The sequence below is a fragment of the Dermacentor variabilis genome, unplaced genomic scaffold (assembly GCF_050947875.1).
Source record: "Dermacentor variabilis isolate Ectoservices unplaced genomic scaffold, ASM5094787v1 scaffold_12, whole genome shotgun sequence".
NCBI lineage: Eukaryota > Metazoa > Arthropoda > Arachnida > Ixodida > Ixodidae > Dermacentor > Dermacentor variabilis.
In genome coordinates, this window is record NW_027460280.1 from 40770813 (window position 1) to 40788801 (window position 17989).

The 17989-nt window shown below is 41.2% G+C and overlaps 1 protein-coding gene across 2 annotated transcripts in view; it reads right to left on the reverse strand.

The window, feature by feature from the left end:
- The window catches only part of PAPLA1 (Phosphatidic Acid Phospholipase A1), an 82476-nt gene that overhangs the window by 47921 nt on the left and 16566 nt on the right, over window positions 1-17989 (reverse strand). Inside the window, exons 4-5 of one of the 2 annotated variants that reach the window (XM_075677309.1) lie at window positions 14181-14276; window positions 5011-5186 (exon numbers count right to left, since the gene is read on the reverse strand). In XM_075677309.1, coding sequence (XP_075533424.1) covers window positions 5011-5186; window positions 14181-14276 — 272 coding nt within the window. The remainder of the gene's footprint in view (window positions 1-5010; window positions 5187-14180; window positions 14277-17989) is intronic. The other variant, XM_075677310.1, reaches the window with a different exon arrangement.

The window sequence follows — 17989 nt, forward strand, 5'->3', positions numbered from 1 at the left end:
TGAATGCATGTCTTTAACTCTATTGCTATCACAGATATTAAAATCGATCCCCGATGATCAACACTTTAGATCGCCGATTTCAACATGTTGGAGCTGTTTTATCCCCTTAAGGCCATCCAGTAGTTAGTGCAGGCACTGAACTTTCAGAATCAGTTAAAATTTTCATGCTCCGGTGATGTTGCGATTTTTTATGGGCATTTTTGCGATCGAATGCGTTGTGTTGTAGCAAAAAGAGGCGTGGCCATCACCTGCCGCGCTTCAGAAAAAATCATGTCGCTCACGATTACATTGCACTAGCATCAAAATTTTGTAATCAAATGACTCCCAGTAAGTGAAGAATTAAATTATATTGCCGGCTTTGCCGTCCGACAGTGCTGAGCAGTGATAATTAACCAAAAATGACGGCAGCTGTTCACTAATGAGCTTTGGTTTGGAGTCCGAGTTGTTTTATTCCACCAAAGTGTATTTCTGAAGTACCGCTGCATGTCTAGCATGTTGACCTGGCATTTTCAACCAGTTTCCAAGAGTATCGGTTTCGCTCCTCTCGTAAAATCCAGGCAAGGGGTGCTGCCAGTGTCACTGCGCAGTTATTGAAAAGAGCTCCCACGGCATCATCCCGCGCAGCTGCGTCGCGAGAAAAGCGTCGTGCTCGAAACTATGCTGCACCCGCACTTCCATTTAGTGACGAGGATTCGAGTTATGATTCCGAAGATGACAGAAAAGCAGATTCAAGCTCTGGTGGTGACGATGCATGGGACATCCGCAACTGTTCACCGGTGAGTTTTCGTTACGGCCTTGAGCAGTCTCCTTCCTTGCGTGCACTTATCTGCCAATCTTCTTGCACGACCTGAGAGCTCTCCTGATTATCTTCAGGGTGTATACTTCGCTTGGTTATGATGTGCTGCCATCGGCAGCAAAGAAACTTCCATTCACGCCAAGCTGGCCACCCATAGCACATCTCGACCCAGCACTGCGGACCAGCGCAAGACAGTTTGCAACGGCGTGGGATTTCTTTCTACTCTTCTCTGCAGAAGTTAGAAAGACAATCTGCAAAAAATGCAAACAGATATGCTTGGATGCATAATCTTGTAGTTGCCCAGCTACGCTGAGAGCGATTGGTCCTGATAGAGGTGCATGACTCTAGATGAACTGGTGAAGTGCGTTCCCTGGACTCCTCATCGGACCCATCCTCAGAAGATGCCGAAAAGACGGAACTGCAAAATGTGTTACGAGGGCCGCAAAGATGAACAAATACCAGACATTTTGTGGGGAAAATGCGGAGTGCACCTATGCTTCACAAAATCCAGGAACTGCTTCACCGCATGCGATGAGCGATGAACTGGTCTTAGTTTCTTTTTTTTGTATCCAAAGAATGGCGGTGTACTGAGCATTTATTTTTTCAGACACTATTCCTCAGTTATTTATCTTTGAAATGTATATTCGGAATTTCCTTTGATATTAATGTTTTAGTAGATATCGTTTTTTGATTGTTTTTATCAACTGGCAGCAAAAATGTTGCTTTCTGGATTTGTTATGTTTTACCTAAAAAATATTTGTTTGGCAACGTATGTTTTTGGAAAGAGAATTTCATTATGCACAACACGCTATGTTGCTGGAATATTATTTGTAGTGGTAAATATTTTTTTCTGAGACCTATAAAAACTACTATTTTCTCGTGGTAACGAAAGAGTTAAGGGCTCAAATTGCCACAGGCACGTCCGAAAAAGCTCTTAAGGCCTGCCAGTAGACTTACTAGGCATATCAGTGCTCGTATTGTGACAGGAGACGTGGGTGCACGTGTGTATAATTAAGGAATACATACTGTGTCCAGTGACAATTGCCCCTTCCTACCCTTGTTATGCTTCACTGCGTAACATTTTTCTATTGAGGCAAAGCTAGCTTTCGGAGACTGCATATCATATTGATAGCAAATAAAGACGGGGACAGCGGGAGAGAACACATAAACAACAAGGGCAGTAACCTTATATATATAGTATGCAGTAAACACCAACTAGGCCAAACTCAAGTTCTTCTGAAGCATATATTTCGGAGACTGGCATTGCGCAATGCGCTGTGCTTTGCGAGATTCGAAGCCAATCACGAGGATTACAAAGGCGGAGTCAGTGCAAATGCCGACAGTGGCGAATTCTTTCAATGAAAAACATGGCACCGCACAGCAAGAAGCTAGCTAACATAGAAGCAGCTAGGCCTAACATTGTGCGGTGGTGGCTACGGCTGCCAGCGTATCGGCATGCGAGAGCACCGGTTCGAGGCGGCGAGACAACCGATATGGCAGTGGTGGTGGCTTTGATTAATTCCATTTCAGACCTGCAGTCAGGGCAATATGCATTGACTCTATGGAGTACGTGGTGGTGCCCCGAAGCCATGCGAATTATCAGGTATGTCCAAAATATCGGGCTTCTGGAAAATTAGTCACTAACGAGTCTGGCAATACCTTGTGCCGATGACACGGCGGCAACGACCATTCGTTGCGATTCATCTGTTACTGGAGCCAGCCTTAACATGACTTTTGTTCCCTTTCAATAAAAGTACAGCTAATTTTCCCTGATAGAAGCAAAGATTCCTTGAGTTTTCCCTGAGTATTTCCAGACCATTCAAATTCCCTGAGAAGTCCCAGTTTTCCTGGTTGGTAGACACCCTGCGTGAAAGCTCAAAGCTCCACGAAACACATAATTGCCTGAGTTACTATAGGCTATTACGAATAGTATGCGTTCGGTTCAATTCACTTCCAATGCGCCTTTCATTTTTTCAATTCTTGGCTCAAGTTACATGGGACACCTTCTATACAACTGAGCTTTCAAACTTATACCCATGATTCAAAGGCATAGAAAATGACACTAAATAGGAAATACCTTAACTTTTAATGCCATTGGAGCAATGTGACATGGGTCAACTCAGTGTAATTTTTTATTAAGTGGGTTCACTACAACTCATTCAGCAGAGAAATGCGCACCCTCGAAGCCATAGCTTACAAGATGCAGTGTACTTAACCCTGTACGTTACACAAACACAGTTCCATACCATGAAAAATTAGAACAACTTGTTCACCTTTATTTCTGGCTATGGAAAGTACACGTACAAATCATGTTGACGTGACAAAGACACCATTCTTTGTCATCGCTCCGTGCAGCCCAAACAGGTTGCAGCTTTTCATGGACTATATTGCGCCATCAGAATACTCTATCGGCAAGATTTTCCCCCGCCTATATTCTGAGAACACCTGTGTAGGTCCTGCCTAAACCTTTCATTACACTGCAAATCCCTGGAATTACAAAAAAGTAATTCGTTCCATCCATTGGTCTCAAGCAACTTACCCTGTTTCACATTTATGCAGAGTACAGAGATACTTTACACGTGTATATCGACGGATCTGTCAAACCATATGCCTCCACTGCAGCCTTCATCATCCCACATATGATCACTGCTTGGCGGTTTAAACTAGACCACAGGTCATTATAAACTGCCACAGAACTTGCTGTAATCCAGGAGGCACTTTGATTTCTCAAAAAAGAGCCACCTCATGCATGGACCATAATCTGCGATTTTAAGCCAGTTCTTCAAACCATTGACTGCATCCTCAGACAGGGCCCGTATTATTCAATAGCTCTAGAAATGAGAGCATATCGACCATGCAAATAGGAAGTGCCACAATATCACCTTTTAGTGGATACCTGCACACTGTGCCATGATAGGGAATAAACAGGCAGACACTGAAGCAAAAACTGCTTTAAATAATGCTTCTGAAGTACGTATTGCATTCTCTCGAACAGACACAAACACCTACTTCATTGCCTAATACTACGCAACTCTGCATTGGAGCATTATACTCAACCAGATTGGCGACAGAAGCGAGTGCATAAATGGCATCCATAAATGAAATTCTGTATGCCTCACAAGCTCAAAAGAAGCCAAACAAGCATGGTGTGCCGGATTCGCCTTGGTGTCGCATTCACCAAGCGTTATAGACATGCCATAGGTTGCAGTGACACTAGCCCAAATTGTGAATACTATCAGATGTCAGAAACACTTGATCACATATTTTGCATTTGTGCCGCGTACGTGCAAGAACGGCAGAAGCTGGTCTCTTCCTTTGCAAACGTTGATAATAGGCCGCTATAAGACAAGTTTCTTTTGGGTTCTTGGCCTAATGCAAGCAGCGCAACCTTGATTACAAGTGCTGCTATAGCCTTTCTACAAACCACGTGGCTAAATGTGCAGCCTTAGAGATGCCACAATTTTGTATCTTTTATATACATACACCTCCTCTTCATATCATCATCATCAGCAGCAGCAGCGCATACATCAGCTCTGTTCCTTCCCATTCGTTTTCCCCAGTGCAGAGTAACAGACAATAGCAAGCTATAGCTCAGGCCAAACTCTCTGCCTTTCTGTAAATAAATTTCTCTCTCTCTCGAGGTATCAAACTCAGCCTAGCATTTACAATATATTGGGAAATACAGGGTTAAAATATTTTGCTGCTACACCAGTTTGTACCATGCTCAATGCATAGGCTTAGAAATGCTGCTTTCTATAGCTGTGCTTGGTGACCAACTTCAGGTAGACCACTCATTTGCCTTAATGTCACATCACCCTCTACGCGATTTGCAGCCTTATTTCTTCTCAGGTTCAGATGGCCAGTTGTGAATGACCACAAATGGAGGCAGACCATGCTAAGTATAGCTCACAAAATTTTACATGTTTCATGTAATTACATTTTTTCTCTTTAGTGTCTTAAGTATAGCCACGTTCCAGTGAACATGTGAAGCACACCACAATGAATGGAAGTGCTAACATCATACACAATGGTGCCAGGAAAACACAACATGGAAACAAACACACAAGACAACAATTGTATTTGTCAAATTCACAGTGGACAGATATTTATGATACTTTCAAAAATAAAACTGCTGCACTCTACAAGTAGAGCTGTTGTCTAGGTCAAGTAATCCAACTCCTTGTAGCAAAAGTCATGTAACAATGTGCACTCACTTAGGGTAGCTCACAGAGAGCTGGCCAGTGCCAGCCATGCCCATAGAATAGTTGACTGAGGCCACGCTTTCACGCTTGCGACCAACTTGCGGATTTACTGATGTCTGAGGGCTGAGTGGGACCTGCTGATGAGGTGCTGCCTTGGCTGGTTGAGTGGGAGGTGCCTTGTGTTGGCTCTGCATGCAAACGCAAACACTGGTCTTAAAAATAAAAAGGAGAGATCCTCCCAGCATTTTGGAACCATAGAACAAATGAAAGGCAGCAATCTGTTGTACAGTGCTCAATTGGTGTGAAGGTGAGACTGCTGCATCTTACCTTATACATTATGTGTGAAAGATGGCGCTGCATAGGTCATGTACACAGACATGAGCATCAAACCAAACACCAGATTTTTTTTTTCTTTGTTCCACAGGGTACCACTAAAGTTATCTGTACGACTGACATGCTCTGCCCATGCATTCATCCTCTGTGTTGTAGTCAATACAACTGCTAGGTTGTTCATCCCTTTTGGGGGACAGGGTAGGCTCTAAAATGGCATGTTTTTTTTTTTCCCAAATGCTCACCAACCCTCTATTTCAGGAATTATTGTAGTTGAAATAATTATATATGTATTATTCTGTATAGAATTATTTGCTCTGTTAACTGGGTGTGTTCAGATAAGGACAGGCTTGGGGGGAGGAGGGTCCAATTTATCTTTTGTTTTCAGTGAAAATTTTATATAAAGTGGGCAAATTCCTCAGCGAAAAGGAATCAACCTTTTGTTTTCCAAAACGCAGCGTGGATTTTGTGGAAAAAAGTAATATAGTTCACTAAAGGTGGAGAAGACCATTGTTGAGTCTTGCAGATTTTACAAGTTTGAAGACTTATCACACAGAACTTAAAATACTGTACATTGCCAAAACATTTTTTTGGTAATCTTACACTATTAGAACTACTGGCCCAAGGAAACTTCGACTTACATCGCCCACGGCTTTACTTAAAAAAAAAAATGGCCACACTTTTCTTTTTGAGCAAGCACCTCACTGAAATCAATGGCTTAGTGGGACCGTATTAACTAAGGTGACAAAGCCAAAATATTTTCTGACGAATTTTCACAGGATTTCTCACAAATTAACGAAAAAAAAAGATGTGCAGTTACCAATACTTATTTACTTCATAATAAAACCTCGAAAATGCCAAAATTGCAAAAGTAGCAAATATTTGCACATTTAAGAAAAATTATTGCCACCAATTTTCACTAAAGTTTTACAGAATGCCCTGACGAGACTGATAAATAAAGTACTGCAAAAACATGTTGCATTAAATTATTTGAAGCGAAAAAATTGAGCCTATTTTAGAAAAGAGTTTGGTTATGCCTATGATGTGTGTAGTTCTAATAATAGAATTGAAATTACATTCATATTGCATTGTGAGCTTGTTGTTTTGTGCGGTAGTAAAGAACAGTGACTCACACTGTGTCTATTTTTTGCCTCTCCTCAGCCATGAAGTGAGCTGAGCTTGGATTTTCAGGGCTCCTGTATCCATATTTTTCCAATGCTACATTGAAGTAGCAAACGAGAGTGCACACAGTGAGCTGTTTAAGGCTGGTCTGGGGAATCTGCACCTGGCACTACTCTTCTATTACACCTGCTATTTGAAATGTTCCTCGTGCATATGACCGATACACCAGCCCAGTGGGAAACTGCGATGACGCCAAGCAGTGGAGGAGTCAGCTGGGCATGTTCGTATAAGGACAGTCGCAAAAGGGGTCCCAAATATTTTTCACTTCCACTAAAATATTTATATTAGGCAGAAAAACCCTTCCACACAATGGAACCAAGACTGCTTTTCCAAAATACACCTTTGTTTCACACATAAAAAATTTTAACTGGTACAAGATGCAAAAGCCTCATTACAGAGTCGCAAGATATTGAAACTTAAAAAGTGCCCAATACATAGAATACAGTTTTCTACACAAAAAAAATGTTTTACTCTAACTCTATACAACCTCTCTCATGGAATTAAGGTAAGTTGAGTAAACAAGCTTGGAATGCAATATGAATGTAATTTCTATTTTATTATTAAATCTACAGAGATAATAAATAAGGATGAGCATACAGGCCTCTAAAAATAGGCAAAATTTTTCCATTTAAATTAGGATATTGCAATACGTTTTTGCAGAACTGGATTTATCGATCCTGCAAGGGAATTCTGTAAAATATTCATGAAAACTGACAATTACTGTTATTTCTCTTTTTTAAAACACCTTAAAAGAGTCCTGAACCACCCCTCATGCTTGGCAAAAAACATAGTCTGTGGATAGCATACGCTGCTGTGAACATCTCAGCCAAGTTTTGCAGTCATGCTTGGCGCAACAAGCTTGCAAGCTGAGCACTAGGTCACCTTTTTCTCAAGCAATCTCTTTTCAACAGAAGCCTGCTCCTCACTCTTTTTAGGCTGCTTTATTCTGTAATATAGCAGATTCCCATATGCAGCTACTATTGGCCAATAGGAGACATCAATCAAGGAGGGTGTTTGGATCAGTGCGTTTCTTCCTACTGTTACTGTGCATATTTATTGACGCAGTTTAATAAGCAGGTTAAAGTAAGCGAAAATCTGCTTTCGAATTTCGAAAAGAATTAACCACTTCCGGAAGAAGGCGACCATTGTCTGCTCATGCTTAGCTGTGGTCATTAGCAAACACTGCGCATATGCACTACAGTTGCACATAGCTGCTGTAGATAGATATCTACTCAGAGATAGGCATCTGAGTACTCGGCACCCCACGGGGGCTGCAGTGGATATTGCAGCCCCCATGGAGTGCCGCAATGAGTCCGCTGGCCAAGCGCACTGCGACTTGTTGAGGACAACCACGTTTGGCGCGTCGTAGGTGCCAATGTCGGAAGTAGTGGTGTCTGCGTGAACATTCAAAATCAAATTTGAATTGTGCGCCATGGTGACGTTCAGTAGGCGTAGCGTTTTGGGTATACCCCACTCTGCTGTAGCCTTCGCAGTACAAGACATTGAAGAAGGAACAGGAGTACCGTGATTGGGATCATACACAACCTTTCGCTACCAATAACTCCATTTCTGCTGAACGCATTGAAGTACTTATTGCAGCAATATATTTCTGGAATAGTCTATTTTAACTTCAAATGCATTTCTTGACTTTGATAAAAAGTGGTTCAGGGCCCCTTATAATATGCCAATTTTTGCTACTTTTGCAATTTTGGCATTTTCAAGATTTTATTACGAAGTATTGTAGCTGCACATTTTTTTCATTAATTTTTGAGAAACTTTTCGAAGATTTGTCAGAAAATATTTCAGCTTTGTCACTTTAGTTCAGATGGTCCCATAAAGCCCTTGATTTTGGAGTAAGTGAGAGGCGCTTGCTTAGAAAGCAAAGCTTGGCCATTTAAAAAATGAAAATAAATACAGTGGCATCATAAGTTTCTTTGGGCCAGTAGTTCTTACGGTATAAAATTTTAAAAAATGGTGCTGAAATAATGAATGACTAAGAAAAAAGTGGATGTTACTAAGTGAGGAATGGCAACACTTCCTACAGACTGCGATGCCGAGTACATTTTGTGACTAGTTCATAAACTTTCATTCATTATATTGGAAATGACCATGTACTGGACTGCACCTGGTTCATTGATATAGGTGTGCACCTGCTAAAACGACTTACAATTATGGAGGTACTGGAACTGCAGCAAAAAAAAGAGCTGATGAATGTGGCACATTTGCAAGGCCTGTGCTCATGCTTGGCAAAACACCACACAAAATTAGCAAATTAGATTCTTTTGTGACGCATGGAGTAAACAAAGCTACTTAATCGAGCTGGTTCAGCATTGCAGGCATGTAAATGCGCCTAAGAAAAAAAAAATGAAATTATGGGGTTTTATGCGCCAGAACCACAATCTCATTATAAGCCATGCCGTAGTGGGGGACAACAGAAATTTGGACCACTTGGGGTTCTTTAACATGCATGTCACAGAAACGAGACAAGACAGCTGCGTTCGATTTGAACGAAACCGAGATTCTTCTTTTTTCTTTAGCGTGCGTGCCTTTGGAGCCCGCCGTCTTCTTCTTTCTCGTCTTGTCCGCTCCCATGAGTTTCAACAGTTTCTGACCGCGAAAAGTTTTCTTCTCGTCATAGGAAGCAGCGTTCAAGTGTGTAAAGATGTTGTACAGGAATATACTTCATTGACCCTTTCTTTTTCTTCTTAGACTTCCTTTAGTTTGTTCGTTTTTTTCTTTTTGGAGCGTTTATTTTTTTTCCTACGCCTTTTCTTTTTCTTTGTGTCGTCATCTTCCACGACATACGCAGCAACAGTTGTCCTGAGCAGGTCGCCTGCGCTTAGAATGTTAGCTTTCGCACTGGCGAAATTTTTGTTCACAGTGTCTTGAACAAGTCCTGTTACTGACTCTAGTAAAAGACAGGTAGAACGCAGACGAACGATGTCCGGCCTGTTGACTAAGCCGACAACATCAGGCCTGTTGACAGCTACTTCAACACTTGCGTTGAGGCCTGGAAATGAAGGAAGACGCTGCGAGTGAGAGTCTTTGGATAGTTGCGAGCCCCTCTTTACCCATGCTTCTGAGGAATCGAAATTTGGCATTCGACACTTCCCTGAACGCACAGAACCGGCGTATGTGGACTTTCGAGATCCCAAGGGCCTCCTGGTGCTTCGAGATGTTTTATTTTCGCCTACCAAACAGTGACGGGCAGAATTTGCATACGATCTCGAGTTTGTCTCGGCTGTAGAGAGCCCGGATGAGGTCGATCTCTTATGCATTACATTTATCGTATGGGACGTACATGTCTTGCTTTGAACTACATCGTCCATTACTTGAAAGCAGTCGTGGACCATTCTCGCTACAGTTTCAGCTCCTTGTACCTTGGTGTACCTAGGCTGTGCCAAGCATACTTCGGTTTTAATTACGTCATCCATGACTTGGAAACATTCCTGGACTATTTCAACTACTGTTTGGGGCCCAAGAAGATTCAATACTTCGCTTTTCGGCTGTTCTACTGAAGTTTGCTGGATTACTTGATTAATGTTTGATGGTGCAGGATTGATGATCAATGTGATGTTAGATACTGCGGCTTCTTCCGTACCTTCAACTGTATGAATGGTGGGCTTTTCTAGAATGGTGACGACAGGTGGAGCTGTCGTGAGTTCCCTCTGATGTCCTTGGAAGCTCTCTTGGCTGAATGCACCATCCTCGTTTCCACCGAGGTAGTCTTCCACGTTTTCTTTCTTTTCTTTCCATAGAAGTCTGACATAATATCGCTTCTCTTCAAATTTTAAGTGCCTCTTGAAGTGCTGAATCACTTCTTCTCTCTTCGTTTCTTCCTCAGGGCACTTTATGCCTAGAGTTTCAATATGCCAGAAATGTCTGAGTTCTGTCTGTATTTCAGACTTGTCCACGTTGACGTCAAGTACCATTACGGTTGACTTCTCCATTATTGTTGCCGACATCTTAGCTTGACCTTGTACTGTCCAGCCAAATATGGTTTCTGTTACTGTCAACCTTTCTTCTAGTCTTCAGATCCCACCTGTCATTACTTTCCAATACTGGTCTGATCCAATAAGTAGCCCAATTTCCATGCATGATGTGCTTCTACATAAACCATCAGCCAGCTTGAATCCGTCCTCTTCATACTTCTTTTGCAGTGATATAGGCAGGAACGCTAATCTTTCTTTTGAAATTATGTCTACCTCCAGTGCTTTCCCCCCCCCCCTCAATAATACTTCTTCAATACTGTAGGCACTTTTCAGTTCAACTTCAACCAAAGTCATGACTCTTTCATTGTGACCTCCTTCGAATGAGCCTATGTGAGTCTCTCTTTTCCTTTAACTTTACAGCCAAGTTTCTCAGATAGGCTTTTCAGTATGAATGATCTTGGCTGCCAGTGTCCAGCAGTACACGACAATAACATGACTGCCTTCTACCTTCTGCTAATGCAACTGCAGTTTGCAGAAAAACACTTGATGAGAGGTTCATAAACTGGAAAGTAGATTATTTCTCTTCCTGATTTTCAATTTCACCAGGAGTAGATGCTGTACACTGTGCTGTCAGTTCTTTGCTTCGGCATATAGACGTCGCATGCCGTTTTTGACATATCTTGCACCTAATGTTTGCCTTACATATTTTAGCAGTATGGCAAGGCCTGGTACAGCGGAAACATCTGTTTGCTTCCTTGAGCTTCATTTTCTTATCTTCATAAGGCATAAGGTTTTCCTACAATCATCAGTGTAATGAGTACTATTCTTGCAAAATATGCAAAACTTTGCAGCTGTACTTTGAAAATTAACCGTTCTTGTCTGCTGCTTACTCTCAGTTCTGTTGCCGTAGCTTTCTCTCCTTTCTGTCGATAATTCCTCTCTGCACTCTACCTGAGCTTCTATGTACTTCATCAAGCGCCTAAGAATATCTTCTTGACGTAAAGCCACGTTCTGATCTTGTGCTGAAGATCTGCTGACCACTTCTCTTTGTTTTAACTGGAATCCAATGTACAGATCCACTGGCAAAGCTCTTTTGAGGATTGGAAGCAACATCGATGCATAGGACTCGCTGTTCAATCCTAAGAATTCCAATCCACGTATGTGCACTTGCATCTTTTCTGACAGCTTTCTTAAACCATCATGGTCATTGCAGCTTGCCACTGTATTAAAGTTAGTTAGTTCTTTCATATGCATTTCTACCAGCACGTCATCTTTTCCGTACTTCTGCTTTAGTAGATCAATGGCATTCGCATAGTTACTGTCGGAAAACTGTAGTCCCTCCACGGCAGCTGGTGCTTTTCCGGTTAGTGATGACAGAAGGTACGTAAATTTCTTATTTTCGTTCAAGCTGGTTCTTTCGTGTACAGCTGTTTCAAATTGCCCCCAAAATCTCTGCCATTTAATTTTATCGCCATCAAACTTCATTATTTCTAGCTTTTGTAGCTTCACTATTGTTGCTTGCTGCGATTGTCTAGCTTCGCCATTAAAGTTGGGTTGCTCCCTCGCTGTTTCCCGCATTTCTTGTCGAGAAAGGTACGCGTTAATGCTGTGCAGAGCAGTTATTATCTTTAACTCGTACTTTGTGTTTTTCGCAAATTCCAGGTCAGCTGTTTCGAGTGTTATGAACTGCTCCATCTGCTCGTCTGCTTTCTTTAGTGAGTCTGCAATACCTTTAATCTGGCTGGCTATCAGCAACATAGCTGTAGGATCCTGATTTTCCTCCAGTTTCTTTTCAGCATCGCTCACTAAGTTTGTTATTTGTCACCCTCTGTGTCCGTGCCGCTCCTTGCTGTAGATGCCTCGCCACGCTGCCGTTGGATTGCCTTCGGGCCTCCTCTTCGTCCATCTTCAGTGGCCAGTCCGTTGTTCTGGTAGTCCGTGGCCAGTCGGAAGAGAAGTGGTCACTATCCTGGTCACGGCACCATGTTGCAGAAACGAGACGAGACAGCTGCGTTCGATTTGAATGAAACCGAGATTCTTCTTTTTTATTGATTGCTTTCTTTAGTGCGCACGCCTTTGGAGCCCACCGTATTCTTCTTTCTCGTCTTGTCCGCTCCTATGAGTTTCAGCAATGCACATAAATCTTAAGTACACGGGTGTTTTCGCATTTCGCTCCCATCAAAATGCAGCCGCCATGGCCGGGATTCGATCCCGTGACCTTTTGCTTAGCAGCCCAACACCATAGCCACTAAGCAACTGCACCGGGTCCTAAGAGAAAAGGACAAAAGAAAGGACAAGACATACGTAGTGCATCGTGTGTCTGTATACATTATGTGCGTCTTGTCCTTTTTTTCGTCCTTGTTTATTAGGCACATTTACCTACATGGAGTAAGTTTTTACCCAAGAAAAGTGCACAAGGCTATTTCATTCATTTATTGCCCAACATCTGAATGAATAATTTTTCACAAAGTCTTATTGTATTGGGAGGATGGAAACATACTTTCCACTAAAGTGCGCCTCATAATAGTGCTGAAAAAAATTTTTAATTAGAAAAAAAAAAGCTTTCTAAAGCACTTCATTTTAAGATGTAGCAAAGAAATGTTTTCTGTGGACCAACCAAATTTTGCCCATTAAAGGGTCAACTCAGGATGACTACCACCACTTGACTTCACAATGTCTGGATGCTTGTTGATGAGCATTATTTGTAAAACACTTTCTCACAAGCTTTGGCTTGCTTTGTAAACGAGGCACACTGAAGATTAATTTTTTAAAACAAAAGAAAGAGATTCCGAATAATTATGGCACCTACTTGCTCAATAGTAGCTACACATTGAATAGGAAAATGTTTAACTACCATTAATTAGTTCATAAACTCCATGACCTACTGACACAAACCATGCACAACACAAAGCTATATTTAAAATGTCATAACTGTCACTACTTCTTCCACCTTCATTTTCATCAATGGGAGGGTCAGCAATAACGACACACATAAAACTACATAGTTCACTGCATTAGAAGGGAAACTTGGGCAAGTTGGTAGTAATTCATGTTTTGAAAAGTAACAGCACTAAATGGACAAGGACTTAGGCAATATAAATGTGATATTCCGCGAAATAAACTTCAGTTATGCGTCAGCACCAGTGTCATGTTCTTCTTTGCATAAGTCCCTATACGTTTAGCGCTGTTACTTTTCAACACCTAGTTCACAGTGTTCATGAGTCTGGCTTCAGCTGACATGATGCAATAACTGCAATGCAAATACAAAACGACTTCCTGTGTCACCAAAAAAATTGTGCCAAGTTTTATTTCTGCAGGTACAGGTATCACTATGCATATGAAGTAAGTTTAAATGTGAAACAATCTGTTTAGGGGACATACATGGTGCAATATTTTTTAACCATTTTTGTGAATACTTCTTGAAGTATCAAATTTAAAATACAAAAAGCTATGCTCTGCTGCATGTTAATGGCATAGCAACTGTTAGGCTGAGAATCAATTGATGCATAAAACAACAAAATGGCTTGCACATGTCCATGCAAAGTTTCCAAGTGCTAAACGAATTTCATGGTTTTGGGAAACAGGGTTAATGTGCTTCTCTAAAGAATTAGAAAAGAGGCCAACTTCTATATATATAGAAGTTGGCCTTTTTTCTAATTCTTTAGAGAAGCACATTAACCCTGTTTCCCAGAAGCATGAAACTATATATATAAAGAGGGGCACATTTTTCAAACTTGCCTGTTTCTCAGAGAGCTCCTTCATGTAAGACAGCAGTTTTTTACGTGGTCCCATGGGCAGGCCCATTTCTCTGAGGTCCCCCTCAGAGCACATTTTCTAGCATGCATGGACAAAAATGTTATGTGAGCCACACAAACAATTAAGGGATGTTATGAGTAGTTAGGCATGGTATACTTTCATGCATTTATGAACATATTCACAAAGACCAAGCCGTTAAAAAAAAGCAAGAAAAAGCTTTGCATACAATGCCAGTATGAGAGCTTTGGCCTCACAGAATGTCAATGCAGACCTGCCAACTTCCAAACAAATACAAACATTTGGTGAAAAATATTTAAAATTATTTATCAAGATGTGGACCATTCATTAAAAAAAAGATTTGTACAGAAACCATTAATAATTGCCATTGTAAGCAAATAGCTTTAACATAGCAACTCACTTTGGCGGCAGCATAGCCTGTGGCGGTAGCATATGAGGCTGTACATATAAGCCGATCAGACATATGCGCATATATGCATTTCCAGCATCACGAGCAATGGCTAAGGATGCAACCACTAAGCTCCTAGGACTCCCAGTGGAGCCCTCTACTGCAGCTGCCCCATGGAGAGAGGGTGGCAGGAGAAGAGGACTATCCTTGCCAAGCACTCCGCAATAGCGTGTAAACCTTCAGATGCATTAAAGCTCACATGCACTGATTCTCTAGGTAGTGAAGATCACTGTACAATTCAACCTCCGGAGATTTGAAACTATGAAAGCTCTGAAGTGGCTGCTGTATAAGGCTCAATGACAGGTCCAGTCACATGAGTGAATCAGCTGATGCTTTTGAAAAAGAGCACACTTGTGACTTTGTGTACTGTTCTTTCACAGAATAAGATGGGCCCACCAGAGAAATTACAGGGATGTCATCATGGGCAGATCCAGGGTAGCTTCAAGGGGGGTCTCATTAGAACATAGAGAAAGAGGGAAAGGGCTCACAGCATGCTAAATTTCATTAACACTGAAGAGCCAGCATGTCCAGGGGGGCATCACCTTGTTACTAATGGACCTGCTACAGGAGGGCCTGATGGTACCTCAGAGGCACCAGTTACTTAGAATGTCAATTTTTTTGGACCCCAACTTGAAGCCACCTAATCAAGGCTGCCTTACTGTTAGGCTGTCTACAGCTTTCTTGCCTCAATTTATCTGAAATAAACTTTTGTTTCTTTAGCAGATGTCACAATGCTTATGACACTGAGATAATTTGTGGTGTTGTATTATTCTTAGTTTCTCCTTTGAATGGTACAGTCATCTTGGGTCACCCCCGCCACCCACACACATTGGTATATGATAAACCAAACTCTACAAGCGTACCCAGTTATGTCTAATGCACTGACACTGTCACACCAGCAGCTGTGACCACCCTGTAGTTACTTCTAATCTGCAAGCTGGCTGAACTTTCAGTTAATGGTGTTACATGTAATCCTTTAACACGTAAGGTTATGGCATGTTATTGAACTTTTCAGTTAACAGCATCACATCTATTACACGTATGTAACACACAGTTAATGGCATAAATCCCTTAATGCATAAATTTCTATTTTCTTGTGAAGGAATTAGACAAGCATCTGTTTAGGTCAGGGTATGCCTAAATAAACCTCACTATTCCAAAGAAACAAAAGGTTGCAATTTATTAGCCATAATTGTAATATAACATACATGATACACCATGCATTTACACAGGTTTGTTTTATGGCCACGCAGTAAGACAGAAAACTGTCTTACTGTGTGATAAGACAATTGCAGAAAAATTGAAAAAAAAAAAAGAACTATCAGAACCATTGAAAAAACATTGCATTAAAAATGTAAGTTTTTTTAAATTTGATGATGTCATTCTTGATTTTTAATTGCTAGCCTGAATATCAATGTATGATCATTTATAAACTTTCGTTTTACGGGAACATTGCTTTACAGTCTTTAGGAGCTTGATGCAAACAAAGACTCTTCCTGTACGAGTTACATTTTGCTGCAGTTATTAGCTTTTGGAACACAGCAGGCACCACGTTATCTTTACTGTAAACACTGGTGGCATTTAATTTGTTTTTATTTTTTCACATATTCAACACCAATAATGGTGTGCACAAAATGAGCGTCAGCTATAATAGATTATTAGAAGCAGGTTATACTTGCATTGCACAAGCCACTGTTTCACAATGCTCGAAGTTCATCATTTCTTCTAGTTTGGACATGGTTGCAGAAAGCGATGACGATAATATGAAGAGAGTTGTGGATATTCCCTATATCCATACCTTGTCGCACAAACTTAAGAAAGTGGTAGGGAGCAGATACGGTATTAATGTTGTGTTTACAGCTGCAAATAAGTTAGGGAAGTTGTGCACCGCTATGAGAGAAAGAACGAACAGGTGAACAGCAAAAGGTCCAACAGGCATTATGTAAAACACCAACAAGTTTGCCCTACAGAATGCTGTATAGGCCCAGAACATAAAGTTGCTTTCAGCTGCGGCTACTTTTATGCAGGGCAGACAGGCCATTGTATCAACCACATATTAATTGAGCACAAAAGGTTGTTAACTAGAGGAACAGCATTTAGCCTTTTGTTGCACTGTCGTGATTGTAAATGCCAAAATGTGATGACAGCATAGTTCTATTCAGACATAAGAATGAAGAAGTGCACCTTATGGTCGAGGCTTAGCATATCAATCATAGTGAAAGTGCCCGCATTAGCCAGCCTTTAATTATCTTACGTAAAGATTAATGTCATGCCTAAACAGTTACCTTTCACTAGGCCCGCGAATGTCCCCGATTGACGATTAGCACTGTCTCTCTTGAGCTTGCGCAATCAAGTTTGACAGGCGGCACTGCCTCTCCCAAGCACACGCAGATAAGTTTTGTGTCTAGCTTCTTTTCCATCACTGTGCAACCTTTCAGTTGATAGTCGAAATTTCTGTTGTCATTTCCCTCTACTTGTGTCCGTGTCTGCACACCCACCTTTTTCTAATATAATTCAAAGTCACTTTATTTCTAATATTTGTATTCCATTAGGTTTTAAAATGTCACTTGCTGGACATCTGAAGCTATAGGTAAAATTGTGCCAACAAGCTTAGCTCATCAGAACAATTAAAGGGGTCAATGTGCACCTAAAATTGTGAAGTACAAATGTTTTGGATTAAATACACACTTCACTGCTCACGACAGAGCGGATAGATGGCAAAATAAACATTTAGGTATTTGGTTCACACTGGTTTTGCTTGTTTATGATTTAGTCCTTCCCCACACAACAGGCAAGTATATTCAAGTCTAAAATTAATCAAATTCTGGGGTTTTATGTGCAAGAAACATTATGTGATTATAGGCATGCCGTAGTCGGAGGGCTCTGGATTAACTTTAACCACCTGGGGTTCTTTTTTAATGCACACCTAAATCTAGATACACAGGTGTTTTTTGCATTTCACCCAATTGAATTCATGCCCTCGAGCTCAGCAGTGCAACGCCACAACCACTAAGCTAATGCGGCAGGCTATATTCCAATACTCTTGCTACTCTGCAAAATAATCCTGCTAATGATGCCAACTTCCCAACTTCAGTAAGTTACATTTATGCAAAAAGAATTAATCAAGACTTGAACGCAGAAAAACCCAACGCATACTAGGTCTATGAAGGTTAACAGCCTTGATACCCATTCCAAAGCTACATTTAAGTCACAGCAGAAGAACCTCATATAATTTTGACCAACTGGTGTTTGTTGACATGCCACCCAAATCTCAGTTCACGGTGCTTTCAAATTCCACACTTCATAGACCGAAATTCCTGGGAAT